The sequence below is a fragment of the Aphelocoma coerulescens genome, chromosome 20 (genome assembly GCF_041296385.1).
Source record: "Aphelocoma coerulescens isolate FSJ_1873_10779 chromosome 20, UR_Acoe_1.0, whole genome shotgun sequence".
Taxonomy (NCBI): Eukaryota; Metazoa; Chordata; class Aves; order Passeriformes; family Corvidae; genus Aphelocoma; species Aphelocoma coerulescens.
This window is the reverse complement of record NC_091033.1, coordinates 13,646,778-13,663,262: the sequence shown is the minus strand read 5'-3', so window position 1 is coordinate 13,663,262 and position 16,485 is coordinate 13,646,778. Positions and strand designations below refer to the sequence as shown.

Genomic DNA, 16,485 nt, shown 5'->3' with positions numbered 1-16,485 from the left:
ATAAATTGCATCTATTCCCACACAAACAGTCAAGGTGATAAGAATTGCTTAATGGAGCTGGCAGTTATATTGATCTCTTCTCTCTTCAAGGCAGGGACTTATGGTTTAATCGGATCTCCAGATGCTTCCACCATCACTTACTTTGCCAAAAAAAAAAGGAGAAAGAGAGAGGATTAATATCAAGAAGAAAACAACAAGGGCTTTGCTTCACAAGATAAATAAAAATCAATTTTTGTTTGTTAACAAACCTGTTCACTGTTGCGAGGTAACAAATCCTGGAGACACTTGAGGACAGTGTTTACAAGACATACAGTGGTAGCCTTTTAAAGGCAATTAAAATCATTTTCTGTGAACTGTGAAGTCTTTTGAGATAATTGCCTTGTGCAGATAATTACAATGTGAATTTTTTTTCATTAGGTTTTGCTAGACAGAATTTTTTTTTCCTCTCTCTTTCTCTCCTTTGATGGTGTAAGAATTTCCAGGTGTTTTAGGAGCTGTCTCAGGGAAGGGTGGTTTGTTTGCAGAATAGGGAGCAAACATGGAAAACCATTGCATGACTGAGAATGGAGAGAAAAGTCAAGAGGGAAACAAATTCCCAGCAGCAAAATTCTTCTGAGCATGGTCCCCATTAGAGATTTTTGTTGCCAATGCTCCCAGCAGGCTCCACATCACACCACAGCTTTGGGTTTTGGGTGCCACTACTGCACTGACAGCTCCTTGCAATGCATCTACCTTTACACTTTCAAAAGAAACTAAAGAATTAACTTATTATCAGCACATCCAAATCTCAATGCATCTATCAGAAATTTTAACAAAAGCCAGAGTTCATACTTCACCCATTTAGTGGAGGTTGAAGTGCTCTGCTGCAAATCCAGCAGCCCTTCATGGATCACATCACATTCTGCAGGTCCCCCAGAGCAGGACTCCCCTGGTCTCTTGTAAGAATTGCTCTGTATGACTCTGCTCAGCAGGTAGATTATCTGGATAATAAGAGGCAGCAGAGAAAAAATACTTTCCATGTTCATTGCCTTCAATAACACATCAATAGTTGGATTTTACAAGTACAAAGCCACAGTCAAATAGGTAAAAGAAACCAACATAAAATAACTCCGGTCTTTCTATGATGTTAAACTACTTAACTGCAATTTGGTTTTATGCCCACAATTCTAAACCTGGCAGTGGAAGGAGAATATAATTTTATTCTGGAGGGGTTACTGTAAAACACAACTTTTTTCATTCATATACAAAGCAGCCTAGGACACAGTTTCTGTCCAGCTCAGTTCAAGCCCAAGCAGCACTCGATTGATTCAGCTGAAAATCTCAGACAATGGTCAAAGATAAACCACTGGGGCTTTTCTCAGCATGAGGACGATCCTCATTCATCCTTAAAACTGAGCGTTTTAAGAAATATCTTATACAGAGAACAAAAAGTGCTTAGAAAGTTCCAATTAGGATTCAGCTGTGCACATCAGCAGTGTTGTTTGCTTTAACACCCCCAGAGCGGTTCCATCCCAGGCGTGGCTGCAGAACTGCCCCCACTCTCCTATCTCATCTCCAGCTCCGTTTACACCCCAGTCCTATGAACTGTGCCAAAATCCTGAGGCCAAACTTCCTCCTGAGCTCACATTCCCTTTGTTCCGTGTCCGAACACCCACGGAATACAGACACCCCTCCTTGCCTGCCTGCACAATGCCCAGCAGTGCCTGAGACCTGCTGGGTGCCACCACCCCACCAGCTGGGATTTATGGCAATGTCTGGGGTTTTTCACAAACTCACCTTCCTTTTGTCATCAAGGGACACAGCCTCCAGCTCGTAATCCTGCCTCCCGTGGAACACGATGCTGAAGCGCCTCCTCTCAGCGTCCTCGCAGCCTTTGACTTGGGAGAAAGGGAACTGCTTCTTAATAATTCCTTTCTCAATGTTAAAAATGGTCCTGGTGTTGAAATCCAGCTGCAATAGAAAATTCTTCATCACTTGAGGCCATCTTTGTTGAAAGGCAAAGGCAGCATCCCAGTATTACCACGTGAAGGTATTTAGATAAAACACAGAATAAATAGAATTCAAAAATGACATTCCACCATCGAGATACTGCCCAACATTTGTTTTAGTCACAAGGCAAACAGATATTCCTTGGAAGCTGTGTTTCCACTTCTCTTTTGATGAATATGCATCAATTTATCACTCTGAAATATTACTTCTTTTGAAATTCTCCTTGTCTCACAAAAGCCAGCACAGAAACTTCCCCTTCAGCACAGAATAATGACAGGACCACCTCAGCAGAGATTGAATTCCTCCCTCCTTCAATCTCTGCCCCAGCACTGAAACGCAGTGAAGGTGTTTAGAACAATTCTAAGTCAAGAACTTGTTGTGCAGACCACACAACCCACACTGTGGCCTTTCCCTCTGTCCTGTCTATGGCAGGAAGCCTCCAAAGCAGAACTTTTCTCATTATTATCTCTGACTTTTGAAGGCTGCTGGTAATTGGAGGATTGAAATTAAACTAATCCGGATTCCCAGACTGATAACTTCCACATCTACTACACCTCTCTCCATTTTTCCACTTTATGTTTAAACAAATTATCTTTTCATTCAAAAAGTGGTGAATATTGATGGAATTAAGGAGATTATATTTTGCACAGTTAAGACACTGTAGATAAAACCACCCTGTAGCATGCATGACTTGGACTTGCTCATTATCAAATTTTGTCCAAACTACAAGAAGCTTTAGTGAATTCCAGGAAAAAAAAACCATGAAACCTTTGTCCCTCACTTCATGGAAGCAGGAAATCACCATCAGGTGTTGTCAACACAAGTTTGCTTTAATATATTTTTATACACTGCACCAAAAGTGAGGATTTTTAAAGGTACCTGCAAAATTCGTTTCTGCCAGCGGTAGTGTTTGTATTTGTAGATAATGAAGTTAAATTGTGACCCAGTTAGCAAATCCTGTGGATCCTGGAAAACAGAACAGAAATCAGCCACACATCCCACACTGGGATAACATTTGGCCACCCAAATCCAGCCGTTCTCAGGTGAAATCTCTCTCTGTGAACAGAAACAGCACCGGAGGCTTTGCAGGAGAATTCCACATGGAAATAGATGGAAGCATCCTCCTGACCTTTGTTAATCATGTTAACGAGGATGGGGAGAGAGACCATTCACAAGGGCATGGATTTACAGGACAAGGGAGAATGGCTTCACACTGACACAGAGCAGGTTTGGATTAAATATGAGAAAGAAATTCTTTACTATGAGGATGGTGAGGCCCTGGAAAAGAGAAGCTGTGGATTCCCCATCCCTGGAAATGTTCCAGACCAGGCTGGATGGGAACACTGGAGCAACCTGGGATAGTGGGAGGTGCAGGGAGGTGGAACAAGATGAGCTTTTAGGTCCCTTCCAACCCAAACCATCCCATGATTCTGCAATTCTGCCCCACATTTATTAACCCAGTACTTGATGCAGCACTCAGAATAACAACAACCCTTGTGTGGATTTGAACTCCTTCATCCAGGTAGTGCCACCAGTGCAGCTGCAGCATTTCCATGGAATATCCATCACACAGGACACCACCAGCAGCACCAGCCAGCCATACCTGTCCTGTCTGGTTATGAACGGGGCTGTCTGTGATTCCCAGGCTGTGGTTGTATCCTTGACAGCAATCCAGACACGCTCCTCATCTCAGCAGGGCTCTCCAGAACCTCTGACTGTATTACAAAATAGATCAAAGGAGTGGCCTTACCTTTTCAGCATACACCTCCTTCTGTGCCAAATGCAGAGCTCCTTCAATGCTCACTTCTTTATTTTTCACCATATTCATAATTTTGAGGATTTTTTCCTGGCTTAACTGGAAAAAAAAAAAAAAGTCAATCAAATGTTTTTGGAGACTGGTTTTTCATCTGGCTGTGGAGGATACAGAGTGCTCGTGACACAGCCACGGTTGCTGCCGTAAAATTACAATTTCATTCATATTTTATGTCCTACTGACAACCTGCCCAGCAAATATAATCTCCCTTTGAAACCTGGTGAAAGTTCACAAGATATCAAATATACAGGGGTTTTTACAACTTTAGAAGATGTGGTGGTAATATCTGGAGATAGAACTGCCAGGGGGAAACCTTTCTGAGTTAGAAACCCTGGCAAGAAGTGAAAACATCAATTTTGCATGGGAGCCTGTCTAATCCTGAGTGTAAAGTCCTGCATACAAGACAACATGAAAGAAAAATCAGGAGCATTTGAAATTTTCAGGGTGAAGAGGGGGCAAACTGCTGTTGGTAGGAGGAGGTGCAGCTGCCACGGGGACTTAGTGAAGCACATTAAAAGCCAGCGTTGCACTTCCCCTTTCTCTCCCCAAAACAGGAGGTTGAACTGCCGGTAAACTCAGACACAAATTTCTGTCACTCCCGAGTGCAGCAGGTGTGGCTGCAGTGGCAAACAGGAATCGAGCGAAGCAAAAAGGCGAGGGGAGGCACCAGGGATGCAGAGCTGCAGCTGTCACAGCACTGGCAAGGCACAGCCACGGGCTCTGCAGAGCAATAAACAACTTCCTTTGAGACAGACCCCAGAGTCCCCGCGTGGGACATCCATCCCCCAACAGCAGCAGAGCTGGGAATCCGGGAGGAGCCTGGAGGTTTTACAGGCAGAGCTCAGGAACTTGGAATTTTTTTATCCAGACTCCGTTAGCTCCAAGATCCAGCGTTCCCTGGGCCCTGAGAACGGCTTCACCACCGGCACAGATCTGTCAGAGGGAAATCTTGCTTTGCAAGCATTCTTTCCAAACTCTCCAGGTGGATATGCAGGTGCAGAGCCCAGCCCAGGCTGTGCAGGAGCAAGGGAAGGACAGGAGGGTTGGGAAGGGGCCTCTCCTGCAGCTGGGGATGCTGAGGACCTGCCCAGCTTTTCCTACACCCACCACTCTCCACAGAGAGAGCAGCTCCTCTGCTGAACACCCCAGCAATGCAGCGCAAGGTCCTCTCAGAGTCACACAGGATCACTGAGGCTGGAAAAAATCTTCCCAACCCTTGTGTCCAACCTGTGATTGATCCCCACCATGCCCAGTCCTTCCTTGGACACCCCAACCCCCCAGACACCTGGCACAGCTGGTGTGCCCCATAAAAACAACCAGTCCCACCACAGAGGTCCAGCAAACCCACAGATTCCCCTTTTCCCAAGCCACACTACACCCAACACTCATTATTTTACCAAATTTCTGACATCTCAGCCAGTTTCTGGGGGACACACACTCTGCCCGTTTTTACAGCCTCCAAATAAAACTGACAGCAAAATAAATATTTTGTTTTTAAAGCCCTGGAATTTTCAATGCTAATATAAGGGTAACTTATGGCACATCTCCCAGATGCAAGCAGAAATGGGAACAGTGAGGAAAGGGGGAAAGCAGCCTGATAATTCATTCACAGAAGGTTCCTACAGTGACCTCCCCACTCGCTGCTGGAATTTTAAATGGCCACATACTCACACCTCACATGCACTGGGCAGGATTGGATCTTAACAAGACAATTCCCCACCGAACAGGCTCTGTGTGAGTAAACAAGAATATGGATACATCTGAATTGAAAAACACAGTTACCCTAAGGCTAAGCTCTGCCAGCTCCAAACTGCAAGATCCTATTTATTCAGGATAGCAGCTCCTGAGATGAAGTTGGAAAGTATTTTTGCCTGTTAGGCCTTTTTGTATGGAGAAAGGTTCAAAGATTTTTTGCAGCATGATGACAATTTTAATTTCATTTTTTCAAATTTAATTTTTTAAGATTTTTTTTTCTTAAAAAAAAAAATGCAGAAAGGGAGACATTCAACTTAATATTCAACTCTTCCTCCTTCTTACCTTCACCAAAGTCTCTTTTAGACTCAAATGAATTTTTGCCCAAGACATGAAAGCAACAGGGAAAATGTCTTAATTTGCTTAATAATGGATGAGGAAAAAGGTGTTTACAAAAGAGAAACAAAACATTCTGTGTATTTAAATTCAGGAAGGTTTGTTAGGAAGTCAGACCGACAGAGAATCCATTCCCAAGAAGCACACAAAAGGCACTGCTCGGGGCAGGTTGTTTTTAACAACACCTTGTTGTTTTCACCTCTCTTAACTCTCTGCACATCTGTAAGCAGGAGGGGAACATTTCCAAAGCCAAGAGAGGCAAAAAAGGGCATTTTTCAGCTCATGAGAACTGTCAGAATTATTTGTCAGAAACCTGTCTGGCTCACTTAGGTTGTTGACAGTCACATGTTTCATGGTATTTTTACTTGCAAACAAGACTCCAGTATCAGATCCTGACCTTTTTCACTTTGTACCTCGGGGGCTTTTCTCTCAGCATGACAGAATTTTTGTAATGTGTTTGTTTTGGTTATATTTTTCTTAAAAAGAAGCAAAATTTGTCATATTATCCACCAAAATGCCACTAAGCCAGTCTGTGTTACATTGCCTTATAAAATGTGACTGGAGCAACCAAACCGAATGTTTTATACAAGACTGAATAACAAAACTTAGAAAAAAATTAAATTCTTCTATTATAAAGCCAGCACTTTAAGGAAATACATGAGATTCTGTTAATAATGCACTCACTCACCTGCCAGGTTAAAGCAGCTTGTTTAAAACAGATTAAATTTTCATCACCCACCCCAAATTCAGTAGAGCCACACAAGTGATTTGAAAGAATTCACAATTGAAGGAAGAGCGTGGGGCTCCAGACATTCTCTGGAAAGAGAGGTTTTTACATTTTTGGCCTGGTACAAAATGTGTTTAGTGGGGAGAGAGGAGATTTCTGGCTCATTCTGGGGCAGCTGCCAACGCTGCCCTGCACATGACCCCTCCCAGGCCTTCCTGCCTCTCCCCATCTCCCCAGCACAGGCTCACAGGAGGCCCTAAAAGGACCCTCTAGAGGGTTTTGCATGGAGTCTCCACACTATGGAAATATTGCTGGAATGATCCCAGATCTTCCAAGACCCAGTGATGAAAAAGGGTTAAAGCCACATCACCCGAGTCATTCCTGAGCAGGGCAGGGGGAAGCACACAGGACATGGGGCACTGCTCAAGGATAAAAGGCCAAATGTGTTCCTCTGGCTCTTCTTCCTGACTCTCACCCTGCAATAAACACTGGCTCACTCCCCCAGAGGGTCACAGGATGGCTCTGACTCCTGTGCAGCCACCTGAGCTCCCTGGGCTTCTCCAGGGGACAATCCACCCCTGCAGACCTGTCTTGTTACCTGAGAACCCTTTCCCTGCACTGCCTGCAGAGGAATTGGAGCTATGTGGCTTTTGCTCAGCTTCTCCTTATTCCTTGGCCCATCCTACCTGAATCCTAACAATATGACAGCAATCCAATGCAAAAATGCTCCAGGGATCTGTGCACACACATCCATGGAGACACAGAGCAGGACATGTGGCTCCACAGCCCCACACATGACCACAGCTGTCACAAACACTGGCATGACTGGGTGAGACATCATTTCAGGCTCACCCAGGAGGAGATCACAGCTCATCTGCTCCCAGCTCTATCATTTCCTGAGACAACAAAGCCCAGTCATACAGAAATCCTGTTCCCTGCACCAAAGAGGAGCAAATTTGATGCAGTTCTAGTCAAGCTTTTCACTGTTAAGCATTCCTTACACTTGTCCCGATTAAAGATTAAACATCCTCATCTGCTCTCTGCAAGGAGGAAGAGACAGCAGCTCCTGGGTGTGCAGGATCCAGAGGGAAGGTGGGACTGGGAGGGCTTGTTCCAAATCCTCTGCCCTCCACAGCAGCATCTCCCTCCTGGCACTTCCATGCTCCGAGGATAAGGGGCTCAGCCCAAGAGGAAAGGATCAGGTAAGGGTTAATTGTGGCTTTACAGAACTCTCATTAATTTGGGGGCATAAATCTGACTGAACTTCACGCTGCCTGCGTGCTGAATGTGTCATTTAAGTGATTTTAAAACCAGACACAATCTGGATTGCCTTAAAGCTCCAGCTTGGTGTTATCAACTTCCATCTCCTAATTTATTCACTTCCACCAGGTTTGAACTTGGCCCAAAATGTGCTGAATGCTCCCATACATTTCCAAGGGAGTGGTTGTCTCCTAGGACTGGGGTATCTGAAAGGCCTTCACTTTTAATTTACGTGAAATATCAATCCAGGTGACTGATGTGGTGTTTTTGTGTGGCAATACCATCTTTTGTAGCCAGACCTAGAGACAGACCAATATTATTTGTCAAACAGAGCTGCTATTCATCAAATAAATTATCCATCTGTAATAATGTTTTGCATTATTTCTTCAGATCCATATCTGGCTGAATAGTATCTGTCAACATTTATTCAAAGAAGAAGGTATTCATCAAACAGGAGCTTGATTTCCTTGAAAACACTGCAAATTCTGCCACTTCCAGAAGGAGCTGGAGGAGCCCAAAGATATTTTATTGTAATTTATTTCTTATTGGTATAAAGGTATGGAGTGATTGTTTATAACATAAAAAATCTCAAAGAACTATTCTCAAAAATATGAAGATATAAACTGGTGCCCAGTGACATGTCCATAGCACAGCTACAATACCAACAATTTCAACTATTTTCAGTACTGAAAACATCACCATATTGAGGAACCTCAAAGCCTTGACACTTCTTAAAATTCCCCTCTGAAAAACTGACACTTTCTAGGTCTCACATGAGGCAAACCTTCAGATTTTCCCTCAGTTACCAGCATGGACCCTCCCGCTCCAACAGCTCGGAGAACTTGTCAGGAAATGGCACTTGGAAAGTAATTTCACTGTGGAAACTCAGGATAAATTGAGTGGTGCTGCTTGCACAGGAGACTGACTTTGTTCTGTTCACTGTTTCATCAGTGATCTGCTCAAGGACTGGAGATTATGTTCATTAAATTCACAGATTTTGACGGGCAGGTGGAAAGAACAGCGAGGGGGCTTCAAATTCCAAACAACCTTGACAAATGAGAGCAGCAATAATCTATAATTCAGCAAGCAGGTGGGGAAAAAATCAGGATGTTCAGCAGGAACTGCCAGCTTCACAAGCACTGGCTGAAGAACACTTTTTTTGCAGAAAAAGCCCAGAAGTTTGAGCAGCTTGCACAACGACAGCAGCTCCCAACACGGTGCTGTTGCAATAAAAGGGAATTTCCCTTGGGGAGATTCCAGGCAGCAGCAAAACACAGAGTGCTCAGCACGGAGGGAGGATTCTGCTGGAGCAGGGCGGGACGTTTTCCATGCCTCCAGAAAAGAGTTGGAGGAGTCCAGCTCAGGACAATGAGAGCAATCAGAGCTTTGGAAAAACGGGATTTACAAGGGAAGGGAGGAAGGGCTGGGATTTCAGAGCCTGGGGAAGGCTGGAGCAGGCACAGGCTGCAGGTTCATAAACAGCTGCTGCCAAAAGGGAAGGAGCAGGCGGCTCCCTGTGTGGTGGGGTAAGGAAAAATACGGGATAAATTACAGCAAAAGAGGTTCTGCTGAGATGTTTGGAAAATACAAGGATAACACTGAGCCATCCAGGGAAAATTATGGAGTCTCCCACCACTAAACATCCTTAAGAAGAATTTAACAAATGCTTGTGCCATATCTAACCTGCTCCTTGTTGGACTCGCATTTTGCACACTTGTTTTGCACTTTGATTCAGTCCAAGCCTGCCAAGAACAGAAGGTTTCACTGCTTTTCCAGGGGAAAGAGGCAATCAGAGATTTAAAAATTTTGGAAAACTCCATCCAGCCTATGAGCTTTTATTTCCAAGGCAGAGATGCTCCCTGGAAATCTCTGCTTCAGGGACCATGTGCTGCTTTATCAGAACCAGCCTCAGCATCACCACAGTCTGTGGCCTGAATATTTTAAATTAGACTTGATTTCAAAACAATATTTAAGTGCAAACTCACCCAGTAATTTCTTGGTGTACTGAGGTATAATTTAAATGCTCTGCTACAAAATGGACTGAAATAGAATAAAGAAGGTGGCTCATACAGGAGCATTTCAGTTTGCTACTAAAATAATAACATTCTATGCCTTTAGCTACGGTAATTAAAATAACCCACAGTGATAAGAAGTATCAAGGATTATCATATTTGCTTATTAACATAATAGTCAAATTAATCTTGTGAAGAAACAAAGATTGCTGGGCTACTTAACAGCAACATCTAATTATTTTGGAGAAAAACATGCATCCTTCTGCTCACAGGCTCACAATCTCATCTTGTGCCCTCATGCCTTGTAACAGAAAGATTCATATCAAGCAAGAACCAGGCTGCTAAAATTATTAAATGCTGAACAAGAGATTTCATTATGCTGGAGGTTTATTAAATCACATTAACACCTGCTAAGCAAAGGTATGAAGTGCAACAGAGAAAGCAGCACTGATTTCACACACGTTTAACTGAGGATCCAGGGTCTCCATGAGTTTCCCATTAATTAGCTGGAACATTTAATGAACAAACCCTTAAATTACGTTCTAATCAAAATACAGACTAAGAGCTTACAAAACAAACCCCCAATGAGCATCCATCTGCTGGTGTAACATTTCTGACCTGACTTCTCCTTTCCCCAGGATTCTGGTTTGCTAATAAATCATCCTAGCAAAAAATTGAGGTAAATTTCTCCTTACTCATCTCCTCCTAAACTCCAACAGATTTAGCAGGATATGATCCTTGTCTGTATAATGGTTTTGTTCTGTTCTGAATACTTGCCTATAAAAATACACCACATTTTCCAAACAGGCGCAGATTCCTCAGGATCAGCTACCTGGACATCCATTTAAGCTGGGCCCTAAAGTCAGAAGATAATTTCTGTTCAAAAAAAGGCTTGAGAATATTCACTGCGCTCCCAGTTTCAGGAATGTGGGCAATATTGAGAATTAAACAAGACACATGGAGCTCCAAATGCCTCAAGAGCAAGAAATTTAACAGAGAGGCTTCACCTTTGTCTGGGTGATGAGGAAGACATCTCAGGATGTGCTTCATCCCTGTCCCTCAGGCTACCAGAGCTGCTGCCAAGGCTGGGGGCACCTTCATGAATACACATATCAGAAAATATGGAATCATTTGGCCTCATTTAAATGGAATTGATCCCTTGGTAAGTATACAGTGAAAATCCACTTTAAGCTACCTCAGAAAAGACCAATTAAATTTTTAAAAATGGGGGGGAAAATGAATCACCTAAGAGAGGTGGCCTTTAAGAAAAAGTCTAGTGAAAATTGTAGGGGAAATCCATGGGGATAAAGTACTTTAAAGCAGCTGATTAAAGTAAAGCAGGGTAGAAAAGCAAAAGGTCTGGCAGCCATTCCACCTTGCACCATGGTCGTATCAGCTCTCAGAAGACTCAGATGAAAAGGCCCAGAAAGACATATATTCAACTTTTAAAAGGAGTTCACAAGAAGTTTAAAACACTTTTTTCTCAGGCACAGTTTCTCTGTGTGGGCATTTTGGTGCTTGTACAAGCTGAGCTTTGTGCATGTGCTTCACTGCAGGGTTGGGGGAGTGAAAGTCAGTGAAAAGTGACACCATCTGGTCGTGGTTTCCTGTTTGCTGGTTCTCATTCATGTAAAGCCCTTTCTGGTAGCAAACATTTGGTTGTTTCCACATCTGTGCTGCCCCCGACCTCCCCAGCAGTGCAAGAGGGAAGATGAGAGATTCATAAGCTGCCACTCGTGCCTGTGTGTCTGTGCCAAGCCATAAACACATGAGCCACGGGCAGCAGGGAAAGGGAAAACCCTTCCAGGGCTGGGTTCGTGCTTTTCCAACCCCTGGCATCAACAGCTTCTCCAAAGAGACCCCAGCACCACCAGAGCCTGGCTTAGCAAACCTCTCATATTTGAGGAACAAGGGGAACCATGAAAACTGGGCTGGACCTCCCCAGCCCTCACACTTTGCCAGGCAGGAGCAGTGCCAGATAAGGTGCTATTACTTGAGGTGAAGCAATTATTAACTATCAAGCTCAAGAATTCAGTCTTTGGATCACCTGTCACTGCCCTGCTCAAAAACCTTGCCAGGCCCAGGGGGCTGATGCTGTGTGGAGGTAACCAGAGGCAGCCCCTGCCCTCTTCCCCCTGTGACAATCCAAAGACCAACAAAAAGGTCTGCCTCCTCATCTGTGTAATTGCTCTGGGGTTTTCCAGAGCCTGGCCTAGCAAATCTCTCATATTTGAGGAACAAGGGGAACCATGCAAACAGGGCTGGATCCTCCCCAGCCCTCCCACTTTGCCAGCCAGGAGAACTCAGAGCCTGCACACAACACAATCCTTCTTTTCCCTAAGTGCTCTTTTCCCTCTGCCAATCCCATCAGCTGTCCCAGTCCCAGAGGAGCTTCCCAGTGCTCAATTCTCCAGGTAACAGACTTCCAAACATGCAAATATTGAAACAAGAAGGAGGCTACAAGTCTCTGTGTGTGGCAGGCACTCAGACAAATCCACAGTGCTGCAAGCTGATGTATATTCAGTTCTGGCATATCAATCACCTCAGATTCCAGTAGGATTATCAAAAGACTGCTTTTGCCTATAATATAAAGCGCTTTTTCTCCCCTCCAATTACCTTATGGAAATTTTTAGCACAGATAATATACAGTGTTAATAAATCCTCTCTAGCATGGCAAGAGAAAGACTGATTTTCTCTCCTTGTATCAGGAAAACTTCGCACGTTTCAACTTTCTCAAGAATAAAGCACAGAAAAATATTGTCTCCTACACATCTTCTGCAAACACTCTCTGATATATGAGACCAGTCTGAGCTCATATCACGTAATAGTCCATTACATCAAACAACCTACTGCAAATTCCTTGCCAATAAAGCACAAAGTCATTCCCAGTTTCTGATAAACCATCTCCAGCTACGCACAACAAGCAGCACTTCCACACAAGCCATAACACTTTCTGCCTTTACCTGTGAAAAAGTGTCTGGTGTTCTTGTATTATCCATGTCTGGGGAAATTCTATTTGTCTCATCAGTATCATAGAGGGCTGCAAAGTGCAGTTTATTCATGAATCACACCTGCTTCTCCACAGCATGCTGCTCGCTCTCTCTCTGCCCCTCTGTCTCTTATGAAATCTTGCAGCCAATGGCTTTTATTAAGTGCTACTTCCTTTTATGCTGAGAACTGAAAGAAACAATAATGATGCTTTTCTTCCTTATGGCAGCTCTGTGAAAAGACCAAAAAAAAAATGTAGAAGTTGTTTGTTTGCTTTTCCTGAACTGATATTTATGTTCCAGTGACTTCCTGAAATCACCAAGCCCAGACTGCTGAAATTATGATTTATGACTATTTATTATGATTTATTACATTGCATCTGTCTGAACACCCAGCATATGTTAGTTACCCAAATAAAGTCCATGCTAAATGTAAGGAAGTTTGCCTGAGGAGCTACAAACACAGTGCCCAGTTTTCCCAGCAGTGCTTTTATGCACAGCAGCAATTTTTAACACATCTCCCAACTCCAGCATGGATATCTGCATATTGGACAGGAGCACCAAGGCACCTGCAGCTTAATGCACAAGACTCCTCCAAAGACAAAAAGCATTTTAAACTTTTTCCTTGCTGTCTGTACAGGGAAGAGAATTGTGAATAGGAGAGGAAATTACCAGCAAAGCATTCCTGAAATCAAACCCCAACCCTGACAAAAACTGTTCAGCAGCTACAGGGAAAACACACCTTGGCTTCCCCACCTTTATGTGGTGACTCCTGCAACATCCCAAACCCACATCAAAATCAGTCTGGAGACTGAAAGTTCTGAAGACACACAGCTGGGAGACGAACTCTTCATATTCTGAAATTTCTTCTCCTCCAAGCAGAGGGGAAAATCAGAAGCTCTGAAACGTCACCTACAAAGCAGAGTTTTTAAGAAGCAACAGGAATTGAAAACATTTGGGGTTGATGACAGGTCTCCTTCCTCTGCTGCTCTAAAAGCAGCTTTTTAATAGCAACAACACAGGAAGTTGAGGAGGCCAGGGCAGAGCAGGTGCCACTGGATCACTCTGAGCCCAGGGTGGGCTCTGGCTTAGCCCCCACACCCACAGGTACAAATCCCACCCATCAGAGCCAGAGCTCTGGAGAAAGGATTGGGAATGAACTCTCCCAGATCACTTGAGGCACTGGAAACTAAATGGGAGGTCAATATATGCTAATATAAACAGGGTTTAATCATTTGAACTGATTAAAAGTCTTTGAAGGAGTATTATCTTAACACAGCCTCATGTAACAGGGCTTGACTAAATCCAGGTCTTCTGAAGAAAAATTTAATAAAAGATTGTCTTTCAATGCCCTCAGTTCTGACTGCTCTATGTCCAGTGTGACAGATGGAAATTTTTCACTAAACTGGAAAAAGAAATAATGGGAAACGTGTTTCTTTGACAGCTACCTGAAGCCATTTGGTTAAAATACAATAGCAACTCATTCACTCCGAATCGCATTTCTAGTGCTGGCCTATTCCCCCTAAGAATCCTCAGTCCTTGAGGAAGTATGATTTTCTTTTTAAATTAAAGAATCCCAAGGAACTTCTCTTTATAACATGATTATAGCAGCACAGAACGTTTCAGAATGGGGAAATGACAGGTTCCTTTCACAAAGGTTCTGTAGAGATATGAGGTGATCTTTTCCCCTCCACTGCCTGGAGAGCAGCATGTTCTGCAAGGCTACAGAGTCTGGGAGAAAGCAGTTAATCAGAATAGAGCTCAATTGCTACTCTTGGAGCAAACATTTCCAATTAATCTGAAGCCGTTAATTACACCTTCCTTTAACAAAGGCTCTGGTGTAATTTCCTTTTTTTTTGCTCTCAGTGAATCGATTCCAACGTGTGCCAGAATCATGAGCTGCAGTAAACACACGGGAAAAGTCCCTGCTGGGATAAACCACCAAGTGGAGATGACAATTGTGGGGGAAAGGGCTTGGAATCAACATGGAAGAACAGGAACTCTTTGGGCACTGTCTGAACAATGCACAAGGTAAATGTTTCGGACCAGCAGGGCAAGTTTTGCTGCAGAAAAACATCAACAATGCTGTTAAGCCTGGCCTTGGGCACTGCCAGGGATCCAGAGGCAGCCACAGCTGCTCTGGGCACCCTGTGCCAGGGCCTCACCACCCCACAGGGAACAATTCCTTCCCAATATCCCATCCAGCCATGCCCTCGGGCAGTTTGAAGCCATTCCCCCTCATCCTGGCACTCAATCCCTTATAAAGGGTCTCTCTCCATCTCTCCTGCAGCTCCTTCAGGAGCAAGGCCACAGTGAGGTCACCCCAAAGCTTATCCAGGCTGAACAATCCCAATTCTCTCCTTAAACCTTATGGGGTTTTAGGCTGAAAAGATTGGATTCTCTCAGATTTACTCACAGAGATTCTGAACACCTTTTCCCAAACTTCCTTCCAGGCACAGGGTGTGAACATCCATTCCAGCCTCCCGGTTTCTGATATCTCACAGCCCTGGGAGTGACTTCACAGGCCAGAAATCCAATTCTCCACCTGCTTTCTGAAATTCTAAAGCCCAAAGGGTCTTCCAACAGCATATTGTGGATAACCACATGTGAACTCATTGTTTTGTGCTTTTTGTGGAAGTCAAAAAAAAGAAAACCCCAACCCTATGACCACGATATTTTCAATCAACCTAAATATGCGTTTAATAGGCAAAAGTCTCGTGTTCATTTCATTAAAGAATTTTCCTAAACCTTTCCATACCTAAGCAATAGATGTCGTGAAATAAGTTATTTCAGGTTAAAAAAATGAGAGCTGAATTAAATATTCTTTAAATAAATAAATACAGCATGAACTTCATAGGCACATTTTTGCCTCTCATTCAAGCATGAATGTTCCAGCAGGGCTGGAATGCTCTCACAAAGGATTTCAGAGCTGAAAAACAAAGCCTTTCCCTGAAAAGTTGCTTCACCTGAAAATTACTGCCTAAGCCTGTTTTATAAAAGGGCTCTTTCATTTTTTTTCCTGTGGAATGGTGCTGAAACAGTGAGGAAGTCAGAGCTCCTTGTGACTTCATGGGGCTTTGACCTCAGCATTCCTCTTCATTTCACAGAGATCCCAACAAGATCTGAACCAAATCCACCCAGACACGTTAGAAAGAAGCCCTGTTCCAGGAGGTTTTGCTTTTTCTGTTTCCTCAGTGCTTATCTAGCACAGCAAATTCCAGCTGTTTCCATTTGGCCTAATTTTGGTTCTGCTTTTAAGCAAGGAAAATATTGATGCACAACAGGTTGTGCTACACTGAAGTGGAAGATGCATTAAATGCAAGGGGGGGGGGGGGGGAACGACAAAAGGGGGTTGTATGAGAACAGAAGATGAGTAATTTAAAATTAAAACTTCAGACAAGTGAGTCTGTGAAACTAAATTCAGGTCGAGGGTGACATCTAGTGATGCTCAGCACAAATTCTGCCTATTTTTGCAGCACCCTCACTCATGCAGAAAATTTAAACTTTCACCATGTTTCACCTGATACACCACAAAAGAAATATTTTCCCATAAAATGTGAGTTTAAATTTTTTTTCAGGTCATTTTTGAGCTAATTTTTAAATTAATTC

At 43.5% G+C, this 16,485-nt stretch overlaps 1 protein-coding gene across 3 annotated transcripts in view; it reads right to left on the bottom strand.

The window, feature by feature from the left end:
• Positions 1-13,836, bottom strand: part of LOC138120915 (uncharacterized) — a 31,687-nt gene extending 17,851 nt beyond the window's left edge. The window contains exons 1-6 of one of the 3 annotated variants that reach the window (XM_069034022.1): positions 13,619-13,836; positions 12,853-13,108; positions 3,740-3,844; positions 2,869-2,955; positions 1,777-1,950; positions 832-980 (exon numbers count right to left, since the gene is read on the bottom strand). In XM_069034022.1, coding sequence (XP_068890123.1) covers positions 832-980; positions 1,777-1,950; positions 2,869-2,955; positions 3,740-3,844; positions 12,853-12,951 — 614 coding nt within the window. In that variant the 5' untranslated portion in view covers positions 12,952-13,108; positions 13,619-13,836. The remainder of the gene's footprint in view (positions 1-831; positions 981-1,776; positions 1,951-2,868; positions 2,956-3,739; positions 3,845-12,852; positions 13,109-13,618) is intronic. The other 2 variants (XM_069034023.1, XM_069034025.1) reach the window with 2 other exon arrangements.
• Positions 13,837-16,485: the final 2,649 nt, after the last annotated feature.